The sequence below is a fragment of the Ceratotherium simum genome, chromosome 16, assembly GCF_057802395.1.
Source record: "Ceratotherium simum simum isolate JZ-2026a chromosome 16, ASM5780239v1, whole genome shotgun sequence".
NCBI classification, from domain to species: domain Eukaryota; kingdom Metazoa; phylum Chordata; class Mammalia; order Perissodactyla; family Rhinocerotidae; genus Ceratotherium; species Ceratotherium simum.
In genome coordinates this window covers 727570-743976 of record NC_141915.1, presented here as the reverse complement: position 1 = coordinate 743976, position 16407 = coordinate 727570, and the positions used below count along the sequence as shown (strand labels likewise).

At 48.8% G+C, this 16407-nt stretch overlaps 1 protein-coding gene across 1 annotated transcript; it reads left to right on the top strand.

The window, feature by feature from the left end:
* The first annotated feature begins 10130 nt into the window (after positions 1–10130).
* Positions 10131–16163, top strand: PLD6 (phospholipase D family member 6). The gene is made up of 2 exons (XM_004433401.3): positions 10131–10557; positions 14222–16163. Exons 1-2 carry the CDS (start codon positions 10131–10133, stop codon positions 14467–14469), a joined length of 675 nt encoding a protein of 224 aa, XP_004433458.2. The 3' UTR covers positions 14470–16163.
* Positions 16164–16407: the final 244 nt, after the last annotated feature.

Genomic DNA, 16407 nt, shown 5'->3' with positions numbered 1-16407 from the left:
TATGGAGGTTCCTCAAAAAATTAAAAATAGGACTACCATATGATCCAGCAATTCCACTTATGGGTATATACCCTAAAGATTTGAAAGCAGAGTCTCAAAGAGATATTTGTACACTCATGTTCACAGCAGCATTATTCACAATAGCTAGAATGTGGAAGCAACCCAAGTGTCCATCGACTGATGAATGGATGAGTAAAATGTGGTATAGGTTTCCCCCACTATCTGAAAGCTTGCTTTATGCCACTTCATTTTTACCAAAGACCTACATTAGTACCTGTTTTCGCTAACCTAAAGAAATCCAAAAAGGACTTTCACTTTTAGGTAAAAAAGCAAAAAGAGAAAAGAGCGTTCAGGGTTTGTTTTGCAGTGAGCTGCTATAGAGGCAGCACGTACCGTGAGCACAGAGAGTGGCGCCCCCCCAGCTCCCTCCCTGGGGACCAAACTCAGCATCGCAGCCTCAAGCCGCCATAGCTTTGAACTGTGTCTGTGCTTTATCTCCATTTATTCCGGTAGGTTATTTTTTGGGTCTGGGAATGCTCAAAAATTTTCCCCGTACAAATTAATGAAAATTGCTTCTTTGCTTTAAGTCATTTTGGCTTACAAAATGTTTCATAGGAATGCTCTACTTTTGGATAGCAGGGAAAACCTGTATATACATACAATGGAATATTATTCAGCCTTAAAAAGGGAGGAAACTCTGTAATATGCTACAACATGGATGAATCTTGAGGACATTATGCTAAGTGAAATGAGTCAGGCACAAAAAGACAAATACTGTGTGATTCCACTTATATGAGGTACTTTGAGTAGTCATATCCATGGAGACAGAAAGTAGCATGGGGGTTGCCAGGGGCTGATGGAAGGGGCGAATGAGTAGTTATTGTTCAATGGGTATAGAGTCTCAGTTTTACAAGATGAAAAGAGTTATGGGGATGGATGGTGGTGATGGCTGTATAACAATGTGATTGTATTTAAGACCACTGAACTGTACACTTAAAAATGGTTAAGATGGCAATTTTTTTTGTGGTGAGGAAGATAGGCCCTGAATTTTAACATCTGTGACAATCTTCCTCTACTTTTTATATGGGAGGCCACCACAGCATGGCTTGGTAAGCGGTGCACATGTCCACGCCCGGGATCCGAACTTGCGAACCCCAGGCTGCCGAAGCAGAGCATGCGAACTTAACCACTACACCAGGCTAGCCCCAAGTTGGCAAATTTTATGTCATGTGTATTTTAACAAAGTTAAAAAAAACCCGACACCAGTGAGTGGCCAGTTCTCTGTGCTATGGAAATTTAAGCTGCTTTAGTGATCTCGGACAGTTTTCCCAAAGTTAGTGTTTGGCGTTGACGGTGGAAAGAAGATAACACTCATTTATTCCAAAGACAGACGTCTGTTGAGTGTCTACAACTGTGTGCTTGGGATTTTGTTCAACTTTTGGAAATAGCTCATCTCTTAAAGGTATTTAAAGGTGCATTTATCTGAGAGGAAGATGGCTGGAAGCGGCCCTGGGTGGCAGTGGAACCCTTAAACCACCAGCTGTGTTTTTCGGTCATCTACTCAGAGCAGAAGGGGACCCTCAGCTCACACAGGTCAAGGGCAAAGGAAAGGAAGAGGTGAGTGTCCCTTGTGCCCCTCATCTTTGGATATAAATGTGTCTGCTTTTCTAGGCATGACATGCCCTGGGAAAACTGTTCTGTTCACATGAGGATCTTGCTAGTTGTCTGCCAGCCTGGTAACTGACTCCACTTGGTAAGTGGGAGCCCAGCATAAACGCGAGCTCAGCATTCACTTCACGGGAATGCGTGATCTAAAGTCCAATGCATAATGAAGTGTTTATTGACAAGAATGGACAGGCAGGGCCATACGCTGACTAGTTTTTCTGCACAGCTGTCAGCTTTCCCCATGAGAAAGGTGCAGTTCTTGAAGACTGATTCCTATTGGAGGGGAGGGCACAGAAGACATTGGAGACAGCTGAATCTGCACTCACCCCAGACCTAGCTAGGCTGCTGCCTTGGTGACCGAGTCTGGTTTTGTGCTTTTGTAGCTTTTCACACTGAGTAGGAGAGAGAAGACGCTCCAGGCCAGGAGCCTTCCCTTTACGTTTGAAGGCAGTCAAGGGCTTCTTGTTATTATATTAAAGACACTTACGCTCTTCCAAGAACAGACAATCTGGAGCATTTGTTCAGATTATTGGGCAATTACCTAAGCATCTTTCCTAAATTCCTCCATTTGTAATTCTTAAGAATGTACCATTAAATACTAGTGGCATTTAACATCTCTTTTTAACTGCTGCCAAACTTAATTTCTTAACTTTTTATTTTAAATACTGTTCTTTGTCCTAAAGCCTATTTTATTTGATATCAATATGGCAAGTCCGCTCTCTTATGGTTGCTGTTTACATGGTATATCTTTTTCCATCCTCTTACTTTCAATCTATTTGTGTCTTTGAATCTAAAATGTCTCTCTTGTAGAGAGCATATATTTGATCTTGCCTTTTATCCTGCCTGACAATGTCGTCTTTTTGATTTGGAGTTCTTAGCCTATCTGCATTTAACGTAATTATAGATGTGGTTAGATTTATATCTACTATTTCTATTTTCTATATGTCTCATGTCCATTTTCTATATGTCTATATCTTTCTATATGACATACATATAGAAAATATTTAAGACTTTAAAAATTGTTTTTTTGTGGTAATATATATAACATGAAATTTGCCATTTAAACTATTTTTAAGTGTACAGTTCAGTGGCATAATTATATTCACAAGGTGTCCCATGTCTTTTTTTTTTTTTTTTTTAAAGATTTTATTTATTTATTTTTCCCCCAAAGCCCCAGTACATAGTTGTCTGTCATAGCTGCACATCCTTCTAGTTGCTGTATGTGGGACGCGGCCTCAGCATGGCTGGAGTGGTGCCTCGGTGCGCACCCGGGACCCGAACCCCGGCCGCCGGCAGCGAAGCGCACGCACTTAACCGCTAAGCCACGGGGCCGGCCCTGTCCCATGTCTTTTTGTTCCTGTTTCTTTTTTATGTCTTCATTTTTTGTTGAATGAATATTTTCGTGTTTGTGTGAGGAAGATCAGCCCTGAGCTACCATCTGATGCCAATCCTCCTCTCTTTTTTTTTGCAAGGCAGATTAGCCCTGAGCTAACATCCGATGCCAATCCTCCTCTTTCTGCTGAGGAAGACCGACCGTGAGCCAACATCCGTGCCCATCTTCCTCTGCTTTATGTGGGACGCCGCCACAGCATGGCTTGACAAGCGGTGCGTTGGTGCTCGCCCGAGATCCGAACCTACGAACCCCGGGCCCCCGCAGCAGAGCACACGCACTTAACCGCTGCGCCACTGGGCTGGCCTCCATTGAATGAAGATTTTTTGGTACATCATTTTAATTTCTGATTTTTAAAGATATTTGTAAAAAGTGTTTTTAGTGGCTGCTGCAAGGATTACAATATGCATCTTTAATTTATCACAATCTACTTCAGGTTAATACTGACTTAATTCAGGCAAATATAGCAACTTCACTCCAATACAGCGCTGTTTCCTCCTCCCAGGTTTGTGCTATTGTTATCGCATGTATTACATCTATATATGTTAACCCCAAAATAAAGTGTTATAATTATTTATTAAATTATTTTCTGTATTATAAAGAAACTAGGAGAAGAAAAGAAAACACACAAATCCCAGTTTTTTACATTTATCCACATATTTACCATCTCCGGTTCCACCATTTGTTCCTGTGGCTCTCAGCTCCCGTCCGGTGCCTTGTAGCCTGAAGGAGCTCCTTTGGTATTTTGGTAGGGCAGGTCTGCTATCAACAAAATCTCTCAGTTTTTGTTTGAGAATGTCTTTATTTAGCCTTCATTTGTGAAGCATAGTTTCACTGCTTTAGAATTCTTGGTGGACACATTTTTTCTTTCAGCACTTTGAGCACGTCATTCCACTGCATTCCGTCCTCCATTGTTTCTGACGACTAACCAAATGTGAATTGCTTTGTATTATTGCTGTTCTTCCCCTGTACATGGGCTGCTTTTCTCTTTTGCTTTCTTTCTTTTTTTTTTTTTAAAGATTTTATTTATTTATTTTTCCCCCAATGCCCCAGTAGATAGTTGTCTGTCATAGCTGCACATCCTTCCAGTTGCTGTACGTGGGACGCGGCCTCAGCATGGCCAGAGAAGCGGTGCGTTGGTGCGATCCCGGGATCCGAACCCCGGGCCGCCAGCAGCGGAGCGCACGCACTTAACCGCCAAGCCACGGGGCCGGCCCCTCTTTTGCTTTCAATAAGGTGTTGTTCTCTTTGTGTTTATACTCCTTGAGCAAGCACACTACTTGTGTTTATACTACTTGAAGCTCAAGTTTGTTGAGCTTCTTGAATCTGCAGGTTTTTCATAAAATTGGGGAAATTTTCAACCATTATTTCTTCAGATATTTTTCTGCTCTTTTCTCTTCTCTTTCTGGGACTCCCATTACCTGTCTGTTGAGATTCTTGACATTCTCCTACACATCTCTGATCTGTTTATTTTTTCCTCTGTTCTTCAGATTGAATAATTTCCATTCATCTGTCTTGAAGGTCACTGATTCTTTCTTCTGCCATCTTAAAGCTGCCGTACAGTCTCTCTAGTGAATTCATTTCTGTAATTTTCCTTTTCAACTCCAGAATTTCCATTTAGACTTACTTTTGAAATTTTATTTTATCGTGGTAAGAACACGAGATTTACCCTGTTAACACATATTTACGTGTACAATACAGTATAGTTAATTATAGGGACAATGTTGTACAGCAGACCTCTAGCACTCACTCATCTTGCATAATTGAGACTTTATGCTCATTGATTAGCAACTACATTTTCCCTTCCCCCAAGCCCCTGCCAACCACCGCTCTGATTCTGTAAGTTTGACTATTTTGGACACGTCATTTAAGTGGAGTCATGCAATATTTGTCCTTGTCTATGAGTTCCTTATTTCACTTAGCATAATGTCCTCAAGCTTCATCCATGTTATTGCATATTGCAGGACTTCCTTCTTTTTTAAGGCTGAATAATATTCCCTTGTGTGTATATATCACCACATTTTCTTTATCCAATCATTTGTCGATGGATATTTAGGTTGTTTCCACATCTTGGCTATTGTGAATAGGGTTCCACTGAACATTGGAGTGCTAATATCTCTTCAAGATCCTGATTTCAGTTCTTTTGCATAAATACCCAGAAGTGAGATTGCTGGATCATATGGTAGTTCTATTTTAATTTTTTTTGAGGAAACTCTGTACTGTTTTTCATAGCAGCTGCACCATTTGGATTCCCACCAACAGTGCCCAAGGGTTCCAATCTCTCCATATCCTTGCCAACACTTGCTGTCTTTCGTTTTTTTGATAATAGGCATCCTAATGGGTGTGAGGTGATACTGTGGTTTTGATTTGTATTTCCCTAATAATCAGCGACATTGAGCATCTTTTCATATATCTGTTGGCCAATCGTATGTCTTCTTTGGAGAAATGTTTATTCAAATCTTTAGCCCATTTTTAAATTGAGTTGTTCTTTTTTTGCTACTGAGTTGTAGGAGTTCCTTATATATTTTGGAAATTGACGTCTTATCTGATATATGGTTTGCATAGACTTTTTTTTAAGACTTTATTTTTATTTATTTATTTTTTTTGTGAGGAGGACCAGCCCTGAGCTAACATCCAATACCAATCCTCCTCTTTTTGCTGAGGAAGACTGGCCCTGGGCTAACATCTGTGCCCATCTTCCTCTACTTTATATGGGATGCCGCCACAGCATGGCTTAACAAGTGGTGCGTCGGTGCGCGCCCGGGATCCGAGCCTGTGAACCCCGGGCCGCTGCAGTGAAGCATGTGCACTTAACCGCTTGCACCACCAGGCCGGCCCCAAGACTTTATTTTTTAGAGCAGTTTTGGGTTCACAGCAAAATTGAGGGGAAAGTACAGAGATTTCCCATATACCACTCACCCCAACACATGCATAGCCTCTTCCATTATCAACATCCCCTGCCAGAGTGGTACATTTGTTGCAACTGATGAACCTACATTGACAGTTTGCATAGACCTTTAAAAATAATTTCTATTTCTCTATTGAGAGTCTCTGTGGATTCAATGTCATTATATTTTCCTTTAATTTTTTGAACATATTTATAAGAGTTGCTTTGAAGTCTTTTTCTATTAAATCCAACATCTGGGTCCACTCAAAGTCAGTTTCTATTGGCTGCTGCTTTCTCTGTATCTGGGTCACACTTTCCTGTTTCTTTGCATGTCTAGTAAACTTTGGTTGAAAACTGGACATTTTAGATAAGCGAGTGTAGCAACTCTGGATTCTATTTTATTTTTCTGAGCCTGTTGGTCTTTGGAAACTTGCCTGGACTTAAACTGAAGAATCTATTCTGCAGTGTGCAGCCACTGGTGTGTCTGCTCAGTTTTTTAAAAAATTCTTGTTTTTATTTATTCTTAGGGGTCACCCCTGTGTCTTCCTAATGTAATAATCAGCCAATGATTTGGGCAGAGGTTGTAACCAAAACCTTTGAGCCTGTAGGACTCCCACCCTCCGCTGACCAATCTGTTTGTGAGCTGGGGAACCTTTTCAAGCCTTCCTTGGCTTTCACTCTTTCTTGGGCTCTCCTGGGTCTCTTCCCTTCATGCGTAGCTCCCCAGTTAGCCCGAGATGTGTGGAGGGCATACTTCATCTCTTCTATGGTTTTCTCACATCCAGAATCCCTCCGTCACATTTATGGCTGATCTGCTGCTCACCCCAACTTGGACTGGAAGCTCGGGCTAGTAAGGCTGGTTTTCCTCATTCATTCCCAACTGAACCCACCAGTTTCAGCCATCAAAGCTGTAGGTTTTTGCAGCCAGTCCACATTGGTAAGACTATCACTTTTGCCAACCAAGCTGAGGAGTGAAGGAATGGGAGTGGCCGCAGTCAATAGGCCGCAGAATCCTGCTGCTCCTACTCACGCTCCAGCGGTCTTTCACAACCGGCGCTTCTCACATTCTTGGCGGCCTTTGGTGGGTTGACAGCGTCCCGATGTGGGTGTTCGTGACCATTCCCCCAGTTTTCTGTTTGTTCTTGCAGAGAGGAATCGACCACCTCGTGACACTGCCATAACAGGAAGTGCCTCTTCTCACTCTTTATTATCATTTTAGACGAAGAGAGTGAAGCTCAAAGAGATGAAGCAATTTGCCCTAGGTCACGCAGCAGCTAGGAAATGGGGAGCCAGAATTAAACTGAGGGGCTCTATTTTTTTTTAATTTTGCTGAAGTATAACTGACATACAGTAAATTATACTTATTTAAACCATACAATTTGACAAGTTTTAACACATGTATATGCCCATGAAACCATCACCACCATCAAGGTAAAAAACATATCCATCACTCATGTCTCTTTGTAATCCCTCCTGCCCTTCCTCCCATCTCTAGGCAACCACTGATCTGCTTTCTGTCACTATAGTTTGCATTTTCTAGAATTTTATATAAATTGAATTATACAGTATGTACTCTTTTTGTCTGGCTTTTTTCACTCAGTATACTTAAAGTTCATCCATGTTGTAGTATATATCAGTAGTTTGTTTCTTGTTATTGCTAAATAGTATTCCATTGTATAGCTGTGCAAAAGTTTTTTTATCTATTTATTTGTTAATGGACATTTGTGTCATTTCCAGGATTGGGTTATTATAAATAAACCTGCTATGAACACTGTGTACAAGTCTTTCTGTGGACATCTGCTTTCATTTCTCTTGGGTTACACCTAGGAGCGGGACAGCTGGATCCTATGGAAGGTGTATGTTTAACATTTTTAATAAACTTTTAATTTGGAATAATTTTAGATTTACCAAAAAGTTTCAAAGATAGCACACAGAGTTCCCATATACCCTTCACCAGTTTCCCTTACTGTTAGCATCTTACATTACTATCATACCTTTGTCACAGCAAAGATACTGACACTGGGACACTACTATTAGTTAAACTCCAGACTTTATTTGGATTCCACCAGTTTTCCCACCAATGTCATCTTCCTATTCCAGAATCCAGTCCAGGGCACCACACTGCATTTAGTTGTCCTGTCTCCCCAGTCTCCTCTGGCCTGTGATGGTTTCTAAGCTGTTCCCTTTTTCTCATGACCTTGGCAGTCTTGAAAAATACTGTGGAATGTGATAGCATGTCCTCCAACTGGGTTTCTGATATTTTTTCCCTCATGCTTGAACTGGGGTTTTGAGCTTTGGGAAAGAATACCACACGGGGTGAAGCGCCCTTCTCATCACTTCATGTTGGGGGGTACATGTTGGGGGATACTCACATGGCATCTTTGGTGACATTATCACTTGGGTAAGGCAGTGTTTACCAGTTCTCTCCACGTAAAGCTTATCTTTCTGCTTTCCCTACTGTGGTCACTAAGTCTAGCCACCCTCACAGGGGCAGGGAGATTTAGTTCTACCTCCTGTAGGGGGAGTATCTCCATATATTATCTGGAATTCTTCTGTAAGGAAGACGTGTCTTCTCTCTATTTAGTCAATTATGTATATCAGTATAGACTCACGTCTGTTTATTGTATACTTAGGTTATAATCCAATAACTCATTATTTATTTTGTTCCTCAAACTTTTGCAGTTTTGGCCATTGGGGGTTCCTTCAGGTTGGCTTCCGTGTCCTTTGCACATGCTGCCATCCTTTTGCTTTTTTGAGCACTTCCTTACCTTCCGGTACTACAAGCTGCCTCAAGCTCATCTTCTATCTCCCCCGCCCAGTCCTGGAATCAGTCACGTCTCCAAGGAGCCCTGGTTCCTTTTGTTGGAGAGTGGTATTTAGAAACCAAGATCTGGGAGCTAGGTGTGCTCATTGCTGCTGGGTGTCATTGCTTCTGGGCCTCCCAGGGGACTGAAGTAGGTGCTATATGTATGTCAAAACTGACATTTTATGTCTATTAATATACATATTAAGCTAAACATGAGTTCACACTGGTGTCTCTGACTCCAGTGCAGGACCACAGGGATCATTGTAGCCTCCCCCTTGCTTATCTCCAACTCCTCTGCTCAACAGAGAGAACCCCGGCTCCCGCTACCTGCCAGCCAGTTACTAATTTGTTCCACCCTAGTGCACGTGTACAGCAGCTTCAGATTGTTAACCCGTTCCCCCCTTGGGAAATAAACGTACTAACCAGACGACAGTGTTTATGTGCAGTTCATGTTTAGCCTATAGTTTCCAGTCAAAACACAGTTTTCCAGTTACTTAGGTCCGTTCCTTCTTTTCCTCCTCAGGGGTTCTGTTTTTTAAAGATGTAAGTCATGGAGACCGTCAGCTGGTTACAAGGAGACGGTAGAGGAGACTGTCACTTCCAGTTAAAGGCCACAGAAAGACTTCGATTTAGCCCTGAAAATTCCTGATTAGGATTCAGGGAAGAGGCAATACGAAAAATTCTTACCCTTTCTTCTCTTTTTTCTCCCAGTGAAAAGTAACAGCCCCTCCCAAGTGATACAGTGGGCCCAGTGCTTGCTAAGTCAAGACCATGGCCGCCTTCTTCCCCACTCTGTTTATGGTTAAAGCAGAATAGGTGCCTTCAAATAACGAAACATTATATCGGGAGGGTCAGAAGAAACAGAAGGGGCCTAACGCTGGACTTGGGGCCTGTCCCCATCACACCACTGCTTCCAGCACTTTGGGTTCAAATGCTGCCATCAGCAACGGGTTAACTGACATTCCCCGTGTGTTTTCAGACCCTCTCCCAGCCCTGCTGCCCCAGTGCAAAGGGGACGGCGTGAACCGAGAGGTCCGTGCTGCTGTCGCCTCCGAAGGGAGGAGGACCTGGGCTATTGCAGGCTTTGTGGGCAGCGGGTGGTGACGCGGTGGTGGGCGCAGACGGAAGTTTCTGGCCTTGGCGGGCAGCCGGCGGCGTGGGGAGTCCCGGCAGGCACTCAGCAGGTCTGCCAGCGTCCGCAGCGGTGCCTGGCGGGCGCGCAGGGGCGGTGGGTGGCGAGCCGGTGGGCACACGTGGCCTGCGGGCGCGCAGGCGCGGCGGGTGGCCACGCGCTGGGCGCACGTGGAGCGCAGCGCGGTGGGCGCCGCGTGGCGGCGGCGCGCAGCGCGGTGGGCCAGCGGCGGCCTCGGCGGGCGGCGGGCATGGGGCGGTTACGCTGGCAGGTGGCGGCCGTGGCGGCCGTGGGCCTCGCGCTGGCCCTGGAGGCGCTGCCCTGGGTGCTGCGCTGGCTGCGGGCCGGGAGGCGGCGGCCGCGGCGTGAGGTGCTCTTCTTCCCGTCGCAGGTGACCTGCACCGAGGCGCTGCTGCAGGCGCCGGGCGCCGGGCCGGCGGGGGCCCCCGCGGGCTGCCCGTGCAGCCTGCCCCACGGCGAGAGCTCGCTGAGCCGCCTGCTGTGCGCCCTGCTGGCCGCCCGCAGCAGCCTGGAGCTCTGCCTCTTCGCCTTCTCCAGCCCGCAGCTGGGCCGCGCCGTGCAGCTGCTGCACCAGCGCGGGGTGCGGGTGCGCGTCATCACCGACTGTGACTACATGGCCCTCAACGGCTCGCAGATCGGCCTGCTCCGCAAGGCAGGTAGGCCGGGGCCGCGAGGCGGGCATCCCAGGCCTGGGGCTTAGGTCGGAGGAGCTCTGTGGGGAGGGGCCTCAGGCCCCAGGCCTGGAGGATGATAAGACCCCCCGGATCGTAGGCAGAGGGGAGAGTGTCAAAGGTGGGTACTTGGGGGCAGGGGTGTGAGGACAGGTGAAACCCCATTTATTTCCCGTGGCGGCCTTGTAAGGTCAGGATAGTTTTCCCCCGAGAACCTCCAGGGCTGTCTATAAAGAGCCCTTACTCGGTCGGTGCGGTTCTGTGCAGAGGGGGCTTATACACACCCTGTATCTGAGTGTGAGCCCCAGGGAGTGAGCAGGCTGTGTTCCAGCTAGTGGAGGACGGCCTTGGGGATTTCGAGAGGCCGGGGCCTGCCCAGGGACACGCGGGAAGTGGATGGAGCCCCTGCGATTCCCTGCGTTCCCATGACCTGCATTGGCCTTGGGACCCAGTGGGGAAAGTGTGTGCCTGGGTAGAGCACGGGGTGTGGCTTAGCTGGCTGAGGTTTGACTCTTGCAGCCTGAAATGAGGATGGCTTATCCGACAGCGCTCAGGAAATCGAGGGCGGAGGCTGCAAACACATCTTCAGGCCCCGGTGTCAGGCTGTCAGAGGGCCTGAGAGTCTCGGTGATGGTGCTCACAGGGCCACGTGCTCAGAAGGCAGTGCTTGGGCTACTCCAGGCCTGAAGGAGTAACACAGGAAAAGCCATTTCATCTTAAACCCACTAGTAAATGTCATGCTGGGGCTTCTGAAATGAATACAAATAATATACTCAGAAGTGGAGCTAAAATGTTTAGTTGGTGCGTAGTCAGTTTGTTTCTCCAGCTGCAGAACGAAGGGGAGACTGGCCTGCCTCCCTCACTGGAGTGGGGGACAGATGAGCCGGGAATAGGAATAATTTTAGAGACATTCTGAATTCAGAGCCTCGTCCTACTGTGCATTCTTTGTCTCATCCTTCCCCTCAGTGTCACTGTGCATCCTGGGAGCTCTGTCCCTCGCATTTGTCATGTCAGGCGCACCGAGCCTGACCTTTGTCTCTCTCCATCACTCGGGCACCCAGGAAGGTCATTCCTGCACGAGCCTCTGTTTGACCTGTGGATTCTGGCGGCCGCGCCCGTGAGCCCTGCCCTGGCCGTGGGGCGGTCCCAGCCCACTCTGTTCCGCGCCCGTGAGCACGGGCCTCTTCTGAGCTGGGAGGACACAGCATGCCGGAGCTGGGCTCGGGCTCTCCACGTGGGGACGCACCTCAGTCATCTGGTACCTGGTGCCTCCCTGTGGGCAGAGTTGGAAAGTAGTTTAGATATTGAGGATGTTCATTTCCACTCTCCAGGCAGTCGTGAGTTGTCCTGACTCTGTTGGTCCTTTTAATGGGGACACTTGGGAGGCATGGGCCACGTTAGTTAGCTTTTAGAGAATCATAGAATCTCAGGTTTGGAAAGGGCACTGCGACCAGACCCCATCTAAGGCTTGATTCCCCTCTGATGGCGCCCCAGCCCGTGTTCATCATTCGTCTGCTCAGCAGATAACATCTGTGTGCCGGCAATCACTGGGACGGGTCCAGGCGCCGGGCACGGTGGGCAGTGAGTCCCAGTTCACCTGTGACCTGGGAAGCTGGCTGAAGCGTGACTGTTAAGGTAGTAAGAAGGGTCAGGAAATGGAATAAAGCAGGGTGGGAGGCGTGGGGTGGCCCGGGACAGCTGCTCAGAGGCGTCACATGAAGGCAGAGCTTAGGGACGTCGGGGACATCTGGAGGAGGAGTCTTCTCATTTGAGAAACAGCAAGTACAAGTGTAACTTCATGTGTTTGAGGAACTGCAAGAAATCCCCTGTGGCCGAAGGTGGAAGTAGTAATGAGGAGAGGCCAGAGGGCACACAAGCATGGAAGTCACACAGGCGTGGAGGGCACACGGGTGTGTAAGTCACACAGGCGTGGAGGGCACACGGGTGTGTAAGGCACACAGGCGTGGAGGGCACACTGGTGTGTAAGGTGCAGGTGCGGAGGGCACACGGGTGTGTAAGGCGCACAGGCGTGGAGGGCACATGGGTGTGTAAGTTACATAGGTGTGGGGGGCACAGGGGGGTGTAAGGCACAGGCGTGGAGGCACATGGGCGTGTAAGTCACAGGCACGGAGGTCACAGGGGGGTGTAAGGCACAGGCGTGGAGGGCACACGGGTGTATAAGACACACAGGTGCGGAGGGCATGCAGGTGTGTAAGGCACGCAGGCTCAGAGGGCACACGGGTGAGTGGGGTTGGCTTCATGCAGGGGTGTTGGACCCTGTTCTGTGAGATGGGAAGCCCTTAAAGGTTGGTCAGCAGGGCAGAAGGGACAGAGGCCTCATAGAGGTTGTCCAGGCCGCTCTGACGAGCATGGGCTTTGGGGCAGGAGTGGGTGGTGGATGGCAGAGCCTTGCGGTAGTGTTGGAGGTGGTCGGGAATGGTCGGATTTAAGGTCTGTCTTGAAGGGAGAGCTGATGGCATCTGCCGGTGGGCGGCTGGTTATGGGCTGAGCAGAAGGGGCGCCGGGGTCCCCGGGGATGAGGCGGCGCAACTTTCACGGCAGCATTGCTGGGCAAAATACAGGACGCCCAGGTGAATTTGAACTTCAGGTAAGCAACGAGTTATTTTTAGTCTTGGGACTAAATTGCCTGGGACATACCTTCAAAAATGATTTGTTGCTCATCTGAAATCTCAGTTTAATCTGGACGTCCTGTAGTTTTGTTTGCTAAGTCTGGCAACCCTGTTGCAGAGCAGCTATGTTCAACTCTTCTCTCAAGTCACATTTCTAACGGGCTCGTTTGCTGATAAGCAGCGAGGCAGACCTTCTTCCCGGGTTGATGCCTGGTGGACGGACAGACCGGGTCCTGCCCCCGGGGAGTTTGAAAACAGTGGGGAAGAGAGACAAACAGTAAAACAGAAGGCAAGGATCACGAGGTCTTTGCTGAAGGAAACAAGGCGAGGTGAATGAGAGTAATTCGTCTCTACATCAGGTGGGGCTCTTTCTGCCTCGGGGGTCAGAGGCTGGTGCAGCTGGGAGCTCACTGGCCGGATCCGCTGGCTCCTGCGCTGCTCCCTTGGCCGGTCCCCCCGCTTACAGAGGGATGTGTGCATCCCGGCCTGGGGGTGCTTACAGGGGTGCTCCAGTCCTGGGCAGCAGTGGGAGCTTGGGGGCAGGGAAACCCAGGGAGTGATTTTTGCTCTGATGGCCTGTGTCTGGGTTAATGACCAGCTCCTCCCGGAACAGGACCTCTGAAGGGCTGTGCTGGTTCTCTGCACCCCGGAGGCTGCGGGTGAGCCTCACCCAGATCCGGGGCTGGAGGCGGGTTGGCAGATGGAGCCATGTGAAGAGAGCAGCGTTTCCACGTCTACCAGGCCCCTGCTGCCGTCCCACCCCTCCGGACCGTGTGCCCCTCCTGCTGGATACTCCGCATTCCCACTGCATTCCCCTGTGAGCTGGTTGTGGCCAGCCACCGTGGGGCTCAGCCGCCACCACCCGTCCCAGCATGACAGGCTTCCTCTTTCCCACCAAATTGGAAACAGAGAGCAAAATGAGTAGCTGCTAGACGGGGCCCACACGTGAGGAGGAGCTCAGACGCCTGAATGAGGGGCAGTGGGGAGGCGGGGTGAAGGCTGACTTGCCCTTTTTGCAGGTATTCAGGTTCGGCATGACCAGGACCTGGGCTACATGCATCACAAGTTTGCAGTCGTGGACAGGAAGGTGCTGATCACCGGCTCTCTCAACTGGACCACGCAAGCCATCCAGAACAATCGAGAAAACGTTTTGATTCTGGAGGATGAAGAGTATGTGAGGCTTTTTCTGGAAGAATTTGAGCGTATCTGGGAAGAGTTTAACCCTACCAAGTACACCTTTTTCCCACAAGAGAAGAGAAGTCACTGAGCTGTGCTCTCCGCTCTTCTTCAGAGCTGGCGGGGAGAGTGGTGTTGCCGTCACAGGACTTCGGTGCCTCCAGGCAGAGCCAGAGCAGACCTACAGAGAATGAGACCCAGACCCCCGTGCCCTGGCCGGAGCCGCTGCGGGGTTTGGTGCCGGACTCTGCATTCTGCGTGAGAGAAACCTCAGTGCTAGAAAAAAACACTGAGTCTGCATTCTCGTTCATGCCAACGCTGAAGCGACCTGAAGAGTTCGGGGTTAGCAGCAGGTCGGCCGTCTGGGCCTGAGCTTGGGGGTTTTTCTCTCCACCCCAAGTCAGTTCAGCCACAGCCTCTTACCAGTGTGTGCTCGGGGTTGGGGTCAGAGTTGGAGGGTTTCTCCTCCCGCCCCACAGAGAAGGCCCAGTGCTGGTCTCGGCTTGAAAGTCCAGTTTCCTCTCTTGACTCCAGACTCTCCTGTTTGGCTGACGCCAGCAGGTCAGCCCTGTCGGCATCTCCTGAACTGTCTCCTCTTCTCCCTTTGGCCTGGCCCATCCCGTCCAGTGCAGCTGAGCCCTGGGGTCGGCCAGAGGTTGACAGTTGCTTCCTCCCTGCTGTCACCAGCTCCTGGGTGGCTGATTGGTGGGTTGGAGTCAGAAAAGGGAAAAGAAGGAAGGAAGGAAGGAAGCAGGGCTGGGAGGGCGGGCTAGGCCCGCCAGGCACAGGGAGCTGCCTTCCAGGCCCCTGGCGCAGGCCGGTGGTCCTCTCTCCTGGTTTCCCCGCATAATTTCTCTGTGAAACAAGACGCATGAAGACGTGCGCTCCCCTCTGCCTTCCTGTGGGGAGGTGCATGGTCTGGCAGGAAGGGCGGGAAGCGGCCAGAAGCTGCTTCTGTTTCCATATATTATGCTTTTAGTTTTTAGCATTCTCACATTCAAGGTGATCTTGTTGTGCACTGAGAAGTGACTTTCCCTTGAACACCCGCGGACTCAGCTGAGTGGCGTTTTTGGCTCTGAACCGCCGCGAGTTATCCAACTGTCTGGAATAGAGGAGAGGCCGGTTTCAGGCTGTGGTACCGTACAGATCTATCTTTATTCTCAGCTCAGGGTTTTGCATTCACAGGTAATTAGGAGAACAGGTATCTTATATACGTTTGTGAAATGTTCCAAATGCATTTTTTCATAATGTGTATCTTTATATATAGATAGCTCAAATACCATCTGAACAGTTCTGTGACCGTCTTGTTGTATTTCTGTCATATGCTGTGTGACCTGTCCTGAGGTCTGTTTGGCACGTCCGTGGGTGTCACCCTTGCTGTCCTGCTCCCATAGCCACCTGGAGAGACCATTTAGTGTTGCATGTTCTTTCCTTTTTAAAGTTATCTCTGACTTACGTTGTTAGGCAAGTAAACCCGAAGTTAGTATTTGTTACTTAATGGAAGCTATAAAGTATAACACACGGGTTGGAAATCACAAGAAATGGTTTACACTAATGTGCTCTGTCCCCTGAGTGTGTGCTCCAGCAGTGTGTGTTCTCTGAAGAGAACACAGGAGAAGCTGCCGAGTGTCTCTTGGATGATGAAGCCGTGTGGTCCTGGCCTTCCCGTGCGTTTGAATAAAAGTGTTCTTACTCTGGAATGTTAGTGCCTTGTGTCTCTGTCGTTTGCTCTGTCATTCAGATAGTGGCTGCTCTTTATTAAACAAATACAGTGTTTTTTCGTGGTGGGGGCGGCAAACAGCTGATACAGCTAATAGAAGCCGTTGGTCACAACAGGAGCCTCGCAGAGAGGAGCCGGATCTGAGGTGTGGCCTGGGGGCCTCCTGAAGGCTGGTCCAGGACCTCCACGCTGCTTGGGGTACGACTTCCAGCCGTTTTCCTCCCCCCAACCCGGCCCGTGGAGGGGCATGCGCAGCCCGCTCCCCCAGCGGTGCCTGGGTCTCTGCTCTGATCGCACCCCCTTCCTCTG